The sequence below is a fragment of the Plasmodium cynomolgi genome, chromosome 12, assembly GCF_000321355.1.
Source record: "Plasmodium cynomolgi strain B DNA, chromosome 12, whole genome shotgun sequence".
In the NCBI taxonomy this organism is placed as follows: domain Eukaryota; phylum Apicomplexa; class Aconoidasida; order Haemosporida; family Plasmodiidae; genus Plasmodium; species Plasmodium cynomolgi.
In genome coordinates, this window is record NC_020405.1 from 1929873 (window position 1) to 1946477 (window position 16605).

General features: G+C 42.7%; 6 protein-coding genes across 6 annotated transcripts; 2 read left to right on the plus strand and 4 right to left on the minus strand.

The window, feature by feature from the left end:
- Positions 1 to 1122: 1122 nt before the first annotated feature.
- On the minus strand, positions 1123 to 3800 carry PCYB_125390 (hypothetical protein; the record flags this gene model as incomplete). Its single annotated transcript, XM_004223872.1, has 3 exons — positions 1123 to 3133; positions 3458 to 3605; positions 3746 to 3800. 3 exons carry the CDS (start codon positions 3798 to 3800, stop codon positions 1123 to 1125), a joined length of 2214 nt encoding a protein of 737 aa, XP_004223920.1.
- A 1364-nt stretch (positions 3801 to 5164) lies between these two features.
- Positions 5165 to 6738, minus strand: PCYB_125400 (hypothetical protein; the record flags this gene model as incomplete). The annotated part of the gene is made up of 2 exons (XM_004223873.1): positions 5165 to 5434; positions 5716 to 6738. 2 exons carry the CDS (start codon positions 6736 to 6738, stop codon positions 5165 to 5167), a joined length of 1293 nt encoding a protein of 430 aa, XP_004223921.1.
- Positions 6739 to 7549: 811 nt separating this feature from the next.
- On the minus strand, positions 7550 to 9121 carry PCYB_125410 (30S ribosomal protein S10; the record flags this gene model as incomplete). Its single annotated transcript, XM_004223874.1, has 5 exons — positions 7550 to 7625; positions 7751 to 8024; positions 8239 to 8360; positions 8516 to 8712; positions 8969 to 9121. The coding sequence occupies 5 exons, from the start codon at positions 9119 to 9121 to the stop codon at positions 7550 to 7552; spliced, it is 822 nt and encodes a 273-aa protein (XP_004223922.1).
- A 1346-nt stretch (positions 9122 to 10467) lies between these two features.
- PCYB_125420 (hypothetical protein) lies at positions 10468 to 11637 on the plus strand (the record flags this gene model as incomplete). The annotated part of the gene is made up of 1 exon (XM_004223875.1): positions 10468 to 11637. A coding segment is annotated over one exon (1167 nt), but the record flags the coding sequence as incomplete, so codon positions are not given.
- Positions 11638 to 13179: 1542 nt separating this feature from the next.
- Positions 13180 to 14797, plus strand: PCYB_125430 (60S ribosomal protein L27). Its single transcript, XM_004223876.1, has 4 exons — positions 13180 to 13340; positions 13818 to 14057; positions 14236 to 14346; positions 14583 to 14797. Exons 1-4 carry the CDS (start codon positions 13330 to 13332, stop codon positions 14659 to 14661), a joined length of 441 nt encoding a protein of 146 aa, XP_004223924.1. The 5' UTR covers positions 13180 to 13329; the 3' UTR covers positions 14662 to 14797.
- A 797-nt stretch (positions 14798 to 15594) lies between these two features.
- Positions 15595 to 16221, minus strand: PCYB_125440 (hypothetical protein; the record flags this gene model as incomplete). The annotated part of the gene is made up of 2 exons (XM_004223877.1): positions 15595 to 15689; positions 15771 to 16221. The coding sequence occupies 2 exons, from the start codon at positions 16219 to 16221 to the stop codon at positions 15595 to 15597; spliced, it is 546 nt and encodes a 181-aa protein (XP_004223925.1).
- Between the last annotated feature and the right edge of the window lie 384 nt (positions 16222 to 16605).

The window sequence follows — 16605 nt, forward strand, 5'->3', positions numbered from 1 at the left end:
CGGTTTCAGCAGTTTTGGCGGTTTCAGCAGTTTTGGCAGTTTCAGCAGTTTTGGGGATTTAACGGTTTGTTTTTTGTTCTTCCCTTGTTTTATCTCCTTTTATGGCTGCGTTTTTTTTTTTTTTTTTCCACTAAAAGTTGTTGTCAGGACTGGCAAGCGACGATCTGGTGGAGAGACCCAGTCAAGCGGGGGGATGGTGGAGGCGCTCTCAAATGGGTATCCTTTTCGAGGTCACAGCAATGCGTTTTTAACCCCTAGTGGTATAGCAACATTCGTGATGTATGCAAAAGAAAAAAAAGTGGAAAAAAATGGCCGCTATTCCCTCAAACTAGTTTTTTTTCCCCGGCATGTAAGAACTGTCATGTTGCTACAAAATTGCAACGCGCTTCTTAACAGGTCATAATATAATATGCCCATATAACTCAGCCCCTTTCGTAAAATGGTTAAAATTTCCACATCAATATACGCTGCAAGGCAGTAAGTGATGTCGTCGTATGCGCTTCTCTAACCTTCAATAATAACTCTGATGATGGTATAGCAAACGTGGTGGAAACGAAAATGGAGTTTGCACAACTACCCCTCGCTGTTCAATAAATGGACATAATAAATATGCAGTTGTTCAATTTTGAAGTCCCCTCTCTCATATATGGAGAAAGGAGTATATAATATACATATCTTTCCCCGATGTACCCTTCATTCCCAATGGTTGTACGCCGCTTCCGTGTAGGACTAGTTTGTGGGCAGTTCACCCCTTTGTTGAAGCCGTTTAATTATAGTATACACTGTTAATTAAAAATTGTTACCTTAGCGTAAACAATCGGGCGCTTTTCATTTGCAGAAGGAACAAAAAAAAAAAAAAAAAAAAGCGAAGTGAAGTGAAGCCCATATCGATCCGAGAAGGAAAAAAAAGTTACATTTTTTGTACAAAAAAAAAAAAAAAAAATAACTTACAATTAGCGTACGCTTACTGCTACATCATGGAAGCGCCACGTGCACGAAATATACGTATTATCCCTATATGCATACCCGAATGGAAGAAAACATTGGCCTTAAGAATGCTGGCACGCTTCCACGCTTGCTGCGTTGGAGGAGTCATTTTTAATTTTCCCATCCGTAGCGGCTCTACGTCATTTTGTGCGTCTTCTTGACCTGCGTGCGGTCTTCCTTTTGTTGGCGGAGTGGCGAGCTGGTTATGGGAAAATTAGGTCGCTTCTCCTCCCTCTGTTCAAAATTGACTGAGGGTAGGAGGGACTGAGGGTTCTCCTGGTACAGCGCAGCTTCTTCAAGATTGTCTAGGAAGTTCTCAAAATCTTTGGAAAATATGATCTGTGGATTTACATTTTCGAACATGTTAAACTCGGTCATATGATTGGGATTGTTTCCCTCCACGGAGTTGTAACTCTTTGCAACACTGTGCAGGTATTTATCCAATTGATTGCTTTGGTTTGGATTCCCCATGGTGTAAGCTTCACCGCCAAGTTGTGCCCTTTTCTTCTCTGCGTGACTGTTCGGATGATCCGTGGTGTGCACTACGGTGGTGCCTTGTTTTTTCGTTCTGTGGACCAGGTCATCTGTGCTGCGGGGGGGAGCATTTCTTGCGCTGCAGTCGGGTTTGGGGAGCGGCTCATGCTGAGCGGGGTGCTGTCGTGGTGCATTCTGAACGGGGTGCTCTCTCGACTCATGCTGAACGGGGCGCTGTCTCGACTCATGCTGAACGGGGCGCTGTCTCGACTCATGCTGAACGGGGCGCTGTCTCGACTCATGCTGAACGGGGCGCTGGGGGTGATCCACTTCTCTAGCGTAGTAGGCCAGCGCAGACTCCCTCAGAAAGGCGTCCAAGTCCCTTTTGGAGGAGTCCCTCTCGCCGCTACCACTTTTTTTGTTTTTGGAAAAATCCAAATTTATTGACACCCCCGAGGTAGTTAAAGTATTCCCATACAGGTGGTACGAATTGTCATGTGTTTTTTGTAGCCTATTCGACTGCGACATTGATTGAGAAAAGTTGATCCCTTCAAATTTGTGTTTACAAATTCGATTCAGTTTCGCATAAAATTCGAGGTCATCACCCTTATCATGCGTATCATCCTTATTAGCCTTACCATCCTTATCATCCTTATCAGCCTTGTCATCCTTATCAGCCTTGTCACCCTTATCAGCCTTGTCACCCTTATCAACCTGATCAACCTTACCTTCCCCTTGTTCCTTTTTTACCCTTTTTCTATTATTCTGAGGTGGGAAAAAATCGTCGTAGATATTTTCCCCTGCTTCATCACATTCGGAAAAGCTCAACAATTTGATCTCTGCTCCTTTTAACAACTCAAAAGTATTCAAAAAATGGCAGACATAAAAAAAAGGGTCATTCTTTACAGCTACGTTTAATTTGTATATATTGTCCCTTAAGAGAACCCCTTGTGGGTAGTTAAATATTCCTTTGTAGAGCTTCACCTTAACTATTTTTTTGAGAGCATTTTGGTTTAACACATAACCATGTACGTTGAACCAATAGTCTTTGTAATTGAAATTTTGTTCCTCCACTTTTTCGTCGGAAGTGTCAAGGACATCTAAAATGGTAGCCCTCATGGAACACCGAGGTAGACAATACACGAACATATTTTCACAAATTTGTTCCTCTACCAGGGGAAGTACCTTATACATACTTAACATAATCTTTAAGTGCATCTGTACGAGATGTATAGAATTTTTTTTTTGGCTAGCTACTCTGTAATTGGTATTTAATATGTGGAACTTAAAACCTATGCAGTTAAAATATTTACTAGAATGATTTCCACAAAATTTTGATTCAATGATAGTATCCATATTATCCCATATGTGAACCCACTTCCCACATTCTACATACTTACATACTAGAGTAAATTGGATGATGTATGAGAGGAGGCATTTGTCTATCTCGTTGGAGTTACTCTCCTCGTTTTTTTCATCGGTTAGACATATGGAGTATTTTTTTTTTAACTCCTCTCTAAGTCTGCGTAGTATGGTCGTGGTCTCTTTATCGTTCCTGTAGCAGAGGATGATTCTGTTGGATACGCACGTCCCCATGATGTGGTTTTCGCTCCTCATGATGATGAACCTTGTTATCTGCACGCTGTTCCGGATCGGCGTCCCCAGCTCGTCCCTGCGGGGGGGTGGCGGCGGTGAGGCAGCGGTGTGATCGCGCTGTAGTAGCGGCGTCGAAGCGGCGTCGAAGCGGTGGGGCCAAATCGCATAATCCAAGTTGTCCCCAAAACGGGGGGGGCTCTCACACGGTACATCCTCACACATATTCAAAAAGGATAAGTGGAAAAAAGTACCACTGTGGAATACATTCAAGGGGGTGGGGTGGAGTGCCCTCACATATTCACGTCCAGGCGAACACCACAACAAATGCCCCTCCCCCATGGAAAAGAACCCCCCCCACGCTTACACACCCCTCACGCTTACGCACCCCTCTCCAAATTACCTGATGTCAAATAGATACCTAGAAAGGATTAAATTTTCGAATTTAAATTCCATGTATATGATAAAATCATTATTGTCATTGTTACCACACGGTTGCTTTTTTGCATTTTTATTTTCTTCATTTTGTTTTGCCTCTCTCTTTATGGAAGCTGCAATATGGGGTGTGTGTAAATGGGGTTGGGAAAACACAAAGGTGAATTTTCAAATTATGTACTATTTGATAGAAAGAATTATGTCTCGTCTAGGAAGGGGGGAGAGAGGTATTATCCTGGTTGGCTAGCCGACGTACCTGATAGGAGTAGCTTCTGGTACTCTTCGGAATTGTTTTTCAAATGGTCTCTCATTTTTTTACTCGCGTTGTCATATTTAAGTGAATGGACGGGTTGGAGGAGCGGCGAGGTAAAGCGGCGGAATAAAGCGGAGGCTTAAAGCTGCGGAGTAAAGCGGTGGGCCTATCCGAGCGAAGAAAAAAACTCGCAGCTGCAGCACATCTGCTCTGTTAAAAAAAGCATTTTAACACGGTGTAGAACAAGTGGCGACACTTTTTGCGAGTTCCACTCAAGTGGATCGATCGATCGATCGATTGATTGATTAATTGATTGATTGATTTCTTTCCTTTTTTTCTTCTCCCCAAAATTGATTAAACAGGATAAGTTTCCATAAAAAGGAACTATTTTAAATGTTCACAAAAAAGGGAAAAAAAATTCGGGACGGGGAAATGGCGTTACTTTGTGGACGCCTCCAATGTGCATACCATTTGGAAAAAAAAAAAAAAATGAATAAACGAACGAATTGGCGAAACTCTCATTTTGGCACTTTTTATAAACGCCTTTTTTTTTTTTTTTTCTTCACATGTTATGTAAACATTTCCGTGTGCACATTTAACATTTGCGAAGCGAAGTAGGTGTTTTCCTTTTTTTTTCTTTACTTTTCCGTTCTGCATTTTCGTTAATTTTTTGTGAAACGCTCAAAGCCGCGACAAGGGAGTATCCCTGACTCACCGTGCGGCTGGGCACAAAAGGGGGGGTATGGCAACGGAATGCAAAGTCGTACTACAAGTAACAGAACACTTTTTTTTTTTTTTCGTTATTTTGATTTTCCCTGTGCATCGCCACATTTCGGGCTTTACGCAAAATTGAGAAGGGACATATCAGTCAGGGGTTGTACGAAGTAACAAAAATGCGTTCCGTTCATGTTGTACTCCCTTGCAAAAAAAAAAAATTTTTTTTTTTCTAAGAGTACATGAATATACAGCTAAGTGAATTACCAAACGGGTGTGTTGCTGAACGAATAAGCAAAGCAGTGGGCATAAATGACGCATCTCATCCGTTTCACAAAAAAAAAAGACAATTTTTAGGAGACCTTCTGGGGGGAGTGCGCCATAAATCGGAGAGGCCATGAAGTGGGCAGCAACAGATGGGAGAGCACATCTGCTCACGGAATACGCCATCATGCATTTCTCGCACTCACCTGAGGGTAAACTGAAACCGCAGCAAACCGTTTTCCTGGAAATCCATTCTGAGGTGGGAACTTATTTCTGCCGAGGTGGAAAGGCGAGCGCAGTGTCACGTGTGAGCGGGTTTGGGATGGTGAGAGGTGATGTTAGCAGGGAATTTTTTTATTCACTTTTTTTTTTTCAGCTTTATTCACATTTTTTTTTTTCAGCTTTATTCACATTTTTTTTTTTCAGTTTTGTTTCATTTTTTTTTCAGTTTTGTTTCCTTTTTTTCGCCTTACTGAGAGCCTGGTTAATTTTTGATAAGTCCCTTATCCGGTACTTGAATCTGCGAAAGGGGGTCAACATATGGGATGGACGTTGCCTACCTAGGTGTGTGTACACGTGAGTAATCGCACGGCACGTCTCTCTCGTCACTCTGCTTCCATCGGTGTACATTTGACTTTTTGAGCTCTTAAAATCCTGGAAGTTCTCCTTCGGCATGAGCTGAACGGACCGTTGGTAGTTTTTATTTTTCGTTTCCTGCGGAGTAGCAAGTGGGGCAGTGCACATAGGATAGCATGTGCGTGTGTGCGTGAGTGTATGCTTCTGTGTATGCTTGTGTGTGCACAGGTCTGTGGCTTGGGGGATAAAGGCGGCGTTCGGGTTCGCAGTACGCCGATGAAGGGAGGAGGGGCAGCTGCACAGGCTACCGTTAACTTGAAAAGGGTAGTGACGTGCGTGATCTCATAATTTGCGCCTTGAGTCTTGTGTCTGCCAAACGCACGTCCCTTCATCGCATGAACTCCCCCCCGCAGCATTACCATTTTAAGCACAGTGGTGCTATCGTTGCAATATTCAGTTATATAAAAAGTAATGTACTGATCGCTGCTCTTAATTAAGTAGTCCAGGTAAAAGGAAAAAGTGGCAGAAAGGATAGAAAAAAAATTATAATCATTTTGTAGAAAGGTGTATTTTTCTAACTTGCTTATTTCATAATAATAGTCGACAATAATTCTCACGAAGGTCTCAGATGTGTCTCCATCTTCATCAGTCAGATGTAAAATTAATTTCCGATTAGGGTAATCAAATTTGATATTTAAAAGAATTGGGTCCAAAAATTCCATTGCTCTGAGTAGTTCGTATTGACAGACGAGAAATTCCATGTTGCTGTTATTTTTCTCTTCATCGATTTTTTCATAAATTTTTTTTCGAATAAAATACTCGTCCTCATTTTCTTCCTCTCTTTTGTTACTCTCCTTAGGTTTAACCTTTAGTGGAGACACTGCCTTCAGTTTTATCAAGTTATTATTCTCCATATTTATGGCATGGGTAGTGTATAGATTGTCTGAATTTACGCTGTTCGTATCATCTTCGTGACTGTCTTCCTCGCTATACGTTTGCTTATATTCCCGTTTGCAACGTTTCGCCTTAGGGGTGTGGCATCTACTGCATGCACCTTCGGAAGGGGCACTTGAATGATGGCACCCACATGGGGCATTCTTCTCTCCTGCGGAGCTGTCACTTGTTCTTCTCCGACGCTTCTCCCCGTGCCTCTCCCAGTGCTTATCCCCGTTATCCCCAATGCCGTAGCTAGTAAAGCAGTCCGAATCGAGGAACAAAAAACAGTATATCTGTTTGCACTTAGACCAGCTCCTTAACATTAACCCATCACCAAACAGATTAAACAGAATACAATTTTCGACCTCCCCCTGGTTGGTTGTCCCTTTCCTCACGATCGAGTTACTACCTTTACTGTCATCTACGCTCAGAAGGGCCAAAGCGCTTTTGAAGAAATTTACGTTTTTCACGGAGAAGTGGTAGTTCGTTTGGGTATCCCCCTTCATGGTGGGGGGAGAGGGTTGTAGGGAGAGGGTTGTAGGGAGAGGTTTGTAGGGAGAGGTTTGTAGGGAGCAGTTTGGGGGGAGCCGTTTGGAGGGAGCCGCTTGGAGGGAGCCGCTTGGAGGGAGCCGTTTGGGGGGAGCCGCTTAGAGGGAGCCGTTTGGGGGGTCCCCCTTTCGGACGAGTCAAATAAAAGTAAAAAGAAAATTATTTCCCACCTGGGGATGCTCAGAAGGATGCGTGGGTGTCCGCACCAGACCGTACACAACGGATAAAAAAAGGGAAAGAGTTTTTTTCACACAATTGGGGGAGGGGCGAAGTTGGCCAAAAAAAAAAAACAACACAAAGGATAACGTTAACGTCGACGTTGAAATTAACGTGTGAGGAGGCGCAAATGAAGATGCCACGCTGCCTATGCGATAGAGTGTAAAACTAAAAAAAAAAAAATTCTGTGCACATGTGCGTGCGATGTTTTTTGTTTTATTTCCCCCTCTGCTTTGTTCTCCATGTTTGCTCGTTGGATGGCGTAAGAGCACGGGGCTTCAACGAATCACGGTGCAGGCATAATGAATGCGCAGGTCCTAGTGCGGCTGCGCATGCGGCTGCGGATACGGCTAATGCTACCGCCAATGCTACCGCCAATGCTACGGCTAATGGTGCTTTTTTTCCTCACAAGGGACACACCCCGGGGGGGCAAAGTAGAAGATTCGCAAGTCATAAAAGTGGGAGGTCAAATGGCAAACGAAGGACAGACGTCCCTCATGACCGAGTCAACCACTCAACCTTTTCTCACTCCATTTTTTTCTGCCAACCGAATTAGTCAAATGAAAGGGACTCGATCTTTTTCATCAAGTCTTCATTCTCGTGATACCATTTCTTCTTTTCCATGGTTCTGCAAAAAGGGAGGAGGAGGTTAATTTCCACATGACGTTGAGTAAATTATCTCGTCGAAGTGACCCTCCGATGGGAATGCATATCGAACGGCATCATCATAGAGTAATTTTTTTTTTTCCTCACTTTTTGTAATAGTGCTGCAGTATATGTAGGGGGAATTTGTACAAATCGTGAACGTTTCTTGGAAGCCTCACATTCATGTATTTTGAATTTTCCAACAACAACTGAACAATTTTTTTTTTCTCCTTGGCGTTTAACAAATTAGTGTAGTATTTACTGACATATTTTTTTTTTTTTAAATTTTGAATTTCCCCCTTTTTGAGGCCTTTGTAATTTTCTTCAAAGTAGTACTCGAAGCCCACGAACCGGGGCAGCTTCACAGATAGGAAATCGGTGACTACACAGGGGAAGAAATAAAATAAAAATCGTGAGGTGTTTAATAAGGGGGAGGGGGAACCTATACACACACAAATGGGGAGAAGCTTATCCGGTTTGCATGTGTGGTCTGTTCGAACGATTTGACGTTATTCCCCTTGGGGGAGACACACACATAAATTGGCCATATTTTTCCTTCTGCGTGATACCCCTCTTCGTCACACGGCGTTACTTACACTCGTTGCTCTTCAAGCTGATTGAGGAGTTAAGGAAAATATCCAATTTGCATCCGTACTGCTTTATTTCGAATTGCTCCCTGCTGTCCTTATCCACGTGGGGTGATCTCAGGAAGGTGAATCTGTAAAGAGGGGAAGGGAGCTGAGCCTACTGAGTTGATCTTCACATGTGGTGGAAAATTTATTTGTGTGTGGGGGGAGAGTAATTCAACACGAACGGGAGTATGGGAACATGGAGAGATGGAGCAAAACACTGTTTCTCCCCTCTGCGAGTTACCTCTTTTTTATCGTCTTCTGTGGAATCGGACCAGCAATGATAAACTGTGGGTACTGACTGATTTTTTCCTTCACATTTAAGACAGCCTTCTGCAGGTGGTCCGAAAAGTACGAGTTAAGGATGATTCGCAGGTGGTAGTTTTCCTTCCACTTGTTTAAAATATCCAAATCTTTTATATGTGTGTTGACTTTCTCTAACTTGGGATGGGTGAAGGGGCAAAAGAAAGTAAACGGTGTAGCAGAGGTCAAAACGGTGTAGCAGGGGACAAAACGGTGTAGGAAAAATAAGCGCGTTGAAGAGCTCAAAACGCTGGTAGAAAAAACACACGTGTTGGTTGCAGAGCTCACATCGCTAACAGAAAAAACACACGTGTTGGCTGCAGAGCTCACAACGCTGGTGGCACCCCTCGGAGGGCTCAATCCCCCCCCTCGCTGCTGCTTCCAATTGCATTACGTTGTTGTAAACTCGAGCGTTCTTCGTTAAGGTGTGTTTCTTGGGGACTGCCCTCAAAAAGGCTGCCATTCCTTCGGGGGCTACCCTCAAGGCGGTGCTTCTCCCGTAGGCACAGTGTAATATCAGAAAGAGGATCCCCAAGCGTACGTTCATTTTTCTGTGTTCATTTTGGGCAGCTCTTCTTTCCTCTCCATGTGTGGTCAGGTGGATCCTTCCGGGGAGTGATCAGCCCCAGGTCTGTTAAATCTTACGCAGTTAGTATAGCCAAGCATGAGGGGAAGTGTACTACAATGGGGCTTCTTCTCCCCCATTTGCCTTCCTTCCCAGTCGCAACGCAGGTAATGGGAACGAACGCGTAGTTAAAAATAGTGTGATAAAAAAGGAAGGCACACATTAGTGGTTTCTCCTCTCCCATGGGTTGTTCTCATCCGCGATTTTTTTGCGGCGCGCCCCTGAATGGGTGATTGCTCAGGGGAAGTGGCACTTCGTTCGCACCTTTTATGGCACATTATTAGCTCCTCTTTGGAGGTGCTTTCTCCCTTTTTTGGCACATTTTTTCTTGCCCAATTTGCCTTTTTTTCCTGCGCGTGGGGAAAATGAAACTTCTGAGAGTGAGAAGGAAGACCCAAGAAGAGAAACTGCTTTGCGTTCGCCCCCCCTTTGGCACCTTTAGCCTGCACCCCCCAACGGGTAGCTTTTTATTTTATTTTTTCTACCTTTTTTTATCTTTTTTTGTTTTTTTGTTTTTTCTACCCTTTTTTATCTTTTTTTGTTTTTTTTGTTTTTTTTTTTGTGTCCCGTTTAGCAGCTTGACCAAGCGCACATAAGGTCTCCTCTCCAGCACACATTGGCCTGCACCCCCCTGAGTTGCGTTCACTCTGCCCTGCCCTTTTTTATGGATGAAAGAAAAGAACGGTCACTCAGTTTACCCATTCCGCACTTTCCAATCAAGCTTCTATTCGAGACAGAGGAGTATGATTTTTACAAAATTAATCAGAGGGAGAGGGAAGAAAGCCGTTCGAAGAGTAAGGGGGTGGGAGATGTGCTGAGGGGAGGTGGGACAAGCTCTCTTGGGAGCGAGCACGGAAGCGAAACAGAAAGTGAAAATGAGAGGCTCTTTATGAGCTACCTCAAAAATATTGCAAAAAGGGACACGTCTAGCACGCGCAACAGGGGTGAAGGCAGCAGGGATGGGGGGAACAGGGGTGGCGGAAAAAGCCGTAGCGGCAAAAGCTGTAGCGGCAACACCTGTAGCAATAGCCGCCAAAGCAGTGATGGGAAGGGGGGGGGAATAAAATGCAGCAAGCAGTCCTCCGCAGAGGAACCAGGGGAAGAGTCCTCCTCGCAGGTGGCCTCACTAAATAGTAGAGCCCATGACGATAACGAACTGACAGGAAGGCAACCCTGCCACATTTTTGAAAAACACCCTGACATTCCCATAAGTAAGGAGCTGAGACGGGAGTGGATTTATCACACACCCCCGGGGGCCTTCGTTTCAGTGAAAGTTCGGCTGAACGATTTTCAGGAAGAATGTCAGAGGGTGAAGAGGCGGCTACGAGGGGGAGCAGCCCAGGTAGGAAACCCCGGCGAGCCCATTTCCAAAGAAACCAAAGCCACATCATTGTATGACCCCCTCATAGAGGCACTACACTCCGGAATTCGAAGTCCCAACGTGGGAGAAATAATAAACCACATAGTAAATCAAAACTGTAAAAATTGGCAACAGAAAGTAGATTTAGAGTCAATAAGAAAAGAAGCACATAACACAAAAAAGGAGAGAATACTAAATAGAACCAAATGCTATGTGGAGTGGTTACCAAGAACAGAAAAAAATCCATTTAGCAAATATCAGATAATATCTAAATTAAAAAAGAAGACCCTTTCGAAAACCTTCAAACTTGTTTGCGACTTTAATAACTCTTTACTGAAGGGGGTATATATAAATCAAAATTTAATTAATACACTTTATGTGGAAGAGGCAAAGCGTGACCTGCTTGAATTTTCTTCTCTGCAATGCTTGAGTTCAAATGAAACGTTCATAATATCAGTGTCCTTTTACCACCCGATAAGGGGTATAAAAATAGCTGAGTATGAAATTTTGTCATGTCAAACTTTGGCGGATTTGACAGATGTTTTTTTTTGTTTTGATTCTTCAAATTATGGTTTGCCCCAATTTGATGGATCTGTGTACTACATTGATGGAGTGCTGTACCCTGATTTGAGATCGCCAAACGCGCTGGACTACTCAGCATGCATATTAGATTTTTACAAAAAAAAAAAAGATAACAATTTTATTCGACCCCCATATAAGATAATGCAACATAAGGCTGTCATCAGCCAAATGGAAATCCCGCTGTACCAAAGGTGCTGCTTCCTACATCAAGGGAATTGTGAGCATCGAATTATTTTTAATAACATTCGAGAATATAATAGCTTGCGTGATGGGGACTTTTCCAAGTACCCCCTCAGGACATTCAAACCGAATATTGCAAAGAAGCTTTGCGTGTGCTGTCATAAAAATGTGGCGCAGAAAATTGTCCTCGATTGTTATCTCTTGAAGGAAAATCCATCCTTTGTCTGCAACTGCTGCTTTGATTTGTTTCTGCTCGATCGGGAGGGTAATCCCGTGGACGCAATTATGAAGCATTTCGAATACATCGACGAGGTGTGACCAGGAGAAAGAAGGGATACGGATGGGGTAACCCTGTGGCGTGACCCCCCCTTTGTGCGTACATACATATTGCCTATGAACGTCCAACATGGTGGGGGCACTACGATTGGACGGAGAGAAAAAAAGGCCCCTTCCTTTTTATGGCCTCCCCCGTCTTTCGCACGCAAAATGGCTAATCTGTATATAGCACCACTGTCAAGGGGTAGTATTCCCATCTTGATGACATGGGGATTTTTTTTTTTTTTTTTTTTTTCAGTTAATCCTTCTCAAATTAACTCAATTGTGACACACTGCTGAATTTTTTTTTTTTAACACACGGGTGTCCTTTAACAGTTTGCCTCGTTTGGGATTTTTTACCAAATGGGAAAAGCTGCAAAAAAGGGGAGATCATCCCCGAAGTGTTCTTTTTGCCCGCATTTTTTTTCAACTCGAATGGGTGCCCAGAACGTGCTAATAATGGCACTCTCTCACAGGGAAGTGTGTTCCAGGCAGTTCGATCACATGGGGGAGTTTTACAATACTCCAAACTCGGTGTAGAAAAAAAATTATATTTTTTTTAACTGTCGTTCCCCTAATAGGGGATTAACCACCTACGCGTGAACAAACCTTTTGCGGTTACTTTTTTGCAGCGTGTAAAATAGCTCTATTGATATTTGTTCGCATGGGATGGCTGTCCCCCCAGTTGACAAAAGTAGTGTTGCCTTGTAAAGGGAGTTTTGCTCCCCTCATGGGGACCATTTTTTTTCAACTTAAATTTTGATGAAATGGTGCATTCAAAAGGCTTAATGTGCCCATCCGCACAACTTGAAATTTTTTAAAAAAATGATTTTTTCGTTGTGGCGGAGGAGATGATTTAACAAAGCGGCATTATGTCATTCCCCGGAAAATATGCAAATTATTTTTTTTTTTTTTCCATATAGATAATTAAATTTTGGGGCTCCCCCTCTGTGCGCACCAAAAATATTGTACACTTTATGCATGTACGTACCGCACGTGCGTATGCAATTTTTACTTTATGTTTGTATGCCACCGCTGCTTCCTTTTTTTTTTTCCCCCTCATTATCGCCTCCAAATTGGTTTATCATCCCCCCAACTCTACCTCAAACGTGCAGAGCGCCTTGGGCATACGGCACGCAAGCAAGAGAGGGAGTCCTCCGACTATCTTATCTACATAAAATTCTTCAGGCCCATTAGTACACGAGACCACGCTGTACGTGCTCGCATACGAGGAATTATGTCACTTCCCCCATTTTGTGCGTTACGCTTTTTTTCGCATCTTCATCATGAGTAGTTGCCCCATTTTGCTTTTGAACGGCCGCTCCGTTATTCTGATTCTGTTCACTTTGTTTCGAAGCGGCATATTAATCGTTCCACGTTTTTTTTTTAACCCTCATGAGGAAGAAAAACATTTCGCAAATTTTTTCGAAAACACGTAAGCTTTGAAAATAAGATAAGGCTTAAACAACCGTTTGGCATTTTATATTTAAACTCGCTCTTTTTTTAACATATCACAAAAAAAAAAAAAAAAAAAAACATTGCAAAATAAAGAGGGTTAGAGGCCATTCGTTCATTTGCGCTTTCCTTTTTGCGAAGTATTTTTTTTCACCCTTTTGGAATAAAATATAACTCCCCATCAAATTGTACAAAAATAGGAATAACCAAGTAGTACTACCCTGACCTGCTGTTCAAAATGGGAAAATTGTAAGTTTTGCCGCTAACAATGTGAAGAGGGAGGAAATGTGAACTTCCCCTAAAAGGACGACTACGTTTGTGGGAAGGAAAGGGAGGAGGGAGAAGGGCGGATGGGAATAACCTAAAGAGGAGAGGATAGCTAGCACTTTTTTTGGGGGGGCTAATTTTGGTGCCATACTGTTGCCTTATTTATGTTTTTCTTTTTTTGGCAAATATTCCACGCCCATACTGCTGCACAGTTTGCAATTTTTATGTGGCTTAATGAGTGTACACCGAAAGAAGGCACTCTGCTTTTCGTATCTCTTCTTGCAGTTTGCCTGCAGAAGGGAGGAGTGAAGCTTCTACTTTTACATGCATCTAAACGAGGGAATGTATCACCTTCTATGTGAAGCACCTGGTATAGGTGCCACCTGACACACCTGCTCATTTATGTGTTTTCTTCGTCACTCCCGATTTGCTTCTCCCCCAATGCTTCCCTTTTTGTAGACTCAAGCCAGGAAAAGTTGTTATCATGTTGAATGGACGTAGAGCAGGAAAGAAGGCGATAATTATAAATACGTATGAAAGTCAAACGAGGGAGAGACCCTACAGCTATTGCCTCGTTGCGGGAATTGAAAAGCACCCTCTGAAGGTGACCAAAAAAATGTCAAAGAGGAAAATTATGAAGAGATCAAAGGTTAAGGCATTTGTAAAGTACATTAACGTGAATCACATTCTCCCAACGAGGTAAGCACGAATGGAAGCGGCGCGAAGAAGCGTATTTCCCTGTTGGAGCGGCCATGTGCAGTGGAGTCCGTTGCAACTGCTGCTATATACAAACCCGTCGCTGTGCCTAGTAGTGCATGGCTCATGAAAACCCCGTTCCATTTGACGCAACTCGACTTATTCAACCCCCGCCCTGCAGATACCAAGTGGCCAACGACTTTGACATCAAAAGTTTAGCATCGGACGACGTTTTAAGATCCAAGAATAAAAAGAAGGAAGTTAAAAAGTTGGGAAAAATATTTAGAGATAAGTAAGTTTGCACGTTTTGCTGTGCTCCCCCATTGTTGTGTGCCCACCAGAGGAGCCCCCCCCCAATTGGTTTAATCGTGCATTGTGTGTGTGTGTGTGTATGTATGTATATATGTATGTATGTATATATGCATGTATGTGTGCGTTTTTTTGCACACCATCCCACTGGATGGTGGTACATACAATTTAAGGATGCACCCCTGACTGCCTTTTTCTTCCTTTCCCCCTTTTGTGCAGATTCTTAGACCCAATTAACAAAAAAACTGGTGAAGTTTCCAAAGACATTTCATTCTTGCACAAGAAATTATACTTCTGAGTTTACATCACCCTTGTGCAATTTGCTTAATGATTTTTTTTTTTTTTTTTTTTCGCATTTTGCACGCCTTGCATTTTGTGCTATTATTTTTATTTCATGTGATAAAGAACAAAAAAGGCGTTGCTTGCGTAGTTAAGCATTGTAAGACACACGGACGTGGAAAAATAACGAGTAAGTTGTAAAGCTGCTCGCAGTGTTGAAAAAAAGGAAATTTATTTAAAATATAAAAAAAAGGAGGCTTAATTGGAATTACGTACAAATAGGGGAGATGGACTTTTCCCCCCCCTTTTTTTCTCTTTTTTTTTTTTTTTTTGGAGTACCTCCCCCCAAGTGTATACATCCGTTACGCCCTGCGATTTGTTCCTTTTATGCTGCTTCTCGAAATTTGCCATTAAAAGAGGTAATTAAAAAGGTTAACATATAGGCATGTGCGTACATAGGGGTTATTATTGTAGGAATCAAGAAAAAATTAAAAAATATATATATGTGTGCGCTTTGGAGGAGTAAAAAAAGACGCTTCCGTGGGTAAAAAAAAAGGAATAATATGATAAAAAAAATAAAATAAAATAAATAAAGTGAAGCAAAGAGCACAGCGTGTATGTATATGTGGAGATCAAATTGCCAACTGCAGATAAGTTAAAAAAAGGAGGTGAGACTTATATAAGCGTTGGTTATAACGTTGGGGAAAATAAATGTGGTTTAAAATGCGTCAACTTAAAGGGAGTTTGAATTATGTAAAAGGTTGCTTGTGCGCAAGTACAGGCACAGGGAGGTTGGGGTGTACCCCTCACACGCGTTGTATACAGTAATACACACACGCGGGTACAGGACAGAAGGCGTGACGAGGTTTGCGCCAGTCCCCATGAGTCACCTGCGAACAGGCGTTCCTTCCCTCATTTAATTAGTTCACTCTGCTATTCTAGATGGTACGTGTCATGCGTACCGGGGAACTTTCCGCTCGATGTCTTTGTTTTCCCGCTCGATGTCTTTGTTTTCCCTCTCGATGTTTTTCCTTTCCCGCTCGGTATCTTTGTTTTCCCGCACGATGTCTTTGTTTCCCCTTTTCTTCCTTTTTTTCCTTTTTTTCCCTTTTTTTCACTTCACCTAACCATTTAGGCAGTACTTTTCTATAAATTCGTAAAACATCCTTGCCTCTCCTGGGCTGTCCATGGCAAACGCAATGGCCTTAAGTGTACTTATTAAGCGGATGCCTATGACCTTCGGGGACTTTAATAAATTTTGTTCTGACTCTAATAACGATTCGCAGCTGTTTCTGTGAAGTATACAATTTATGTCATTAAATTTGATAACTCGAACTTTATTGTCCAGGGATAACTCAAAACATTTTTCCTTGAGAAAAATTTTAAAGTGGCACTGAATTTCATTACCATCTGGAAAGGCTACCTTAATTGAGTTTCCATTTTTGTACTTGTCGATCCAGCTCTCTAATGTCCAGTCGTCATAATCTCCGTATATTTCTCTCGGGTCATATTTATATATATCTATGCTCGACTTGCTGTTTTGCAAGTCGTTGTTAATGCAGCACAGTTTGTTTCCCATGTTGAGCACCGGAGACGCGGCCAGGTGGGGGTAAGCGGGGAAGTGGCCAGGTAGGGGTAAGCGGGGAAGTAGCCACGAGGGGAAGCGGTCAAGTAGGGAGGTAGCCACGCGGGGAAGTAGCCAGGAGAATTAGTGAACGGAAAAAATGGTGGTGTGGCAAGGTGGAAAACTTTGCCTATCGTGCAACCCACCAAAAAAAAAACGAATCGAAGTGTTTTCGGGAGAATTGGGGCTGTAACTAACCAACCGTAGTTTCGGTTCGTGCGCGAGTATGTATAAACCGCATAAATATATTTCTATACGCGCACGTGCACACAAGCTGTGGGAAAACCATCTATGCGTTAAAATAGAACAAACGGGAAGGACGAAAAATTGATTAAAGGT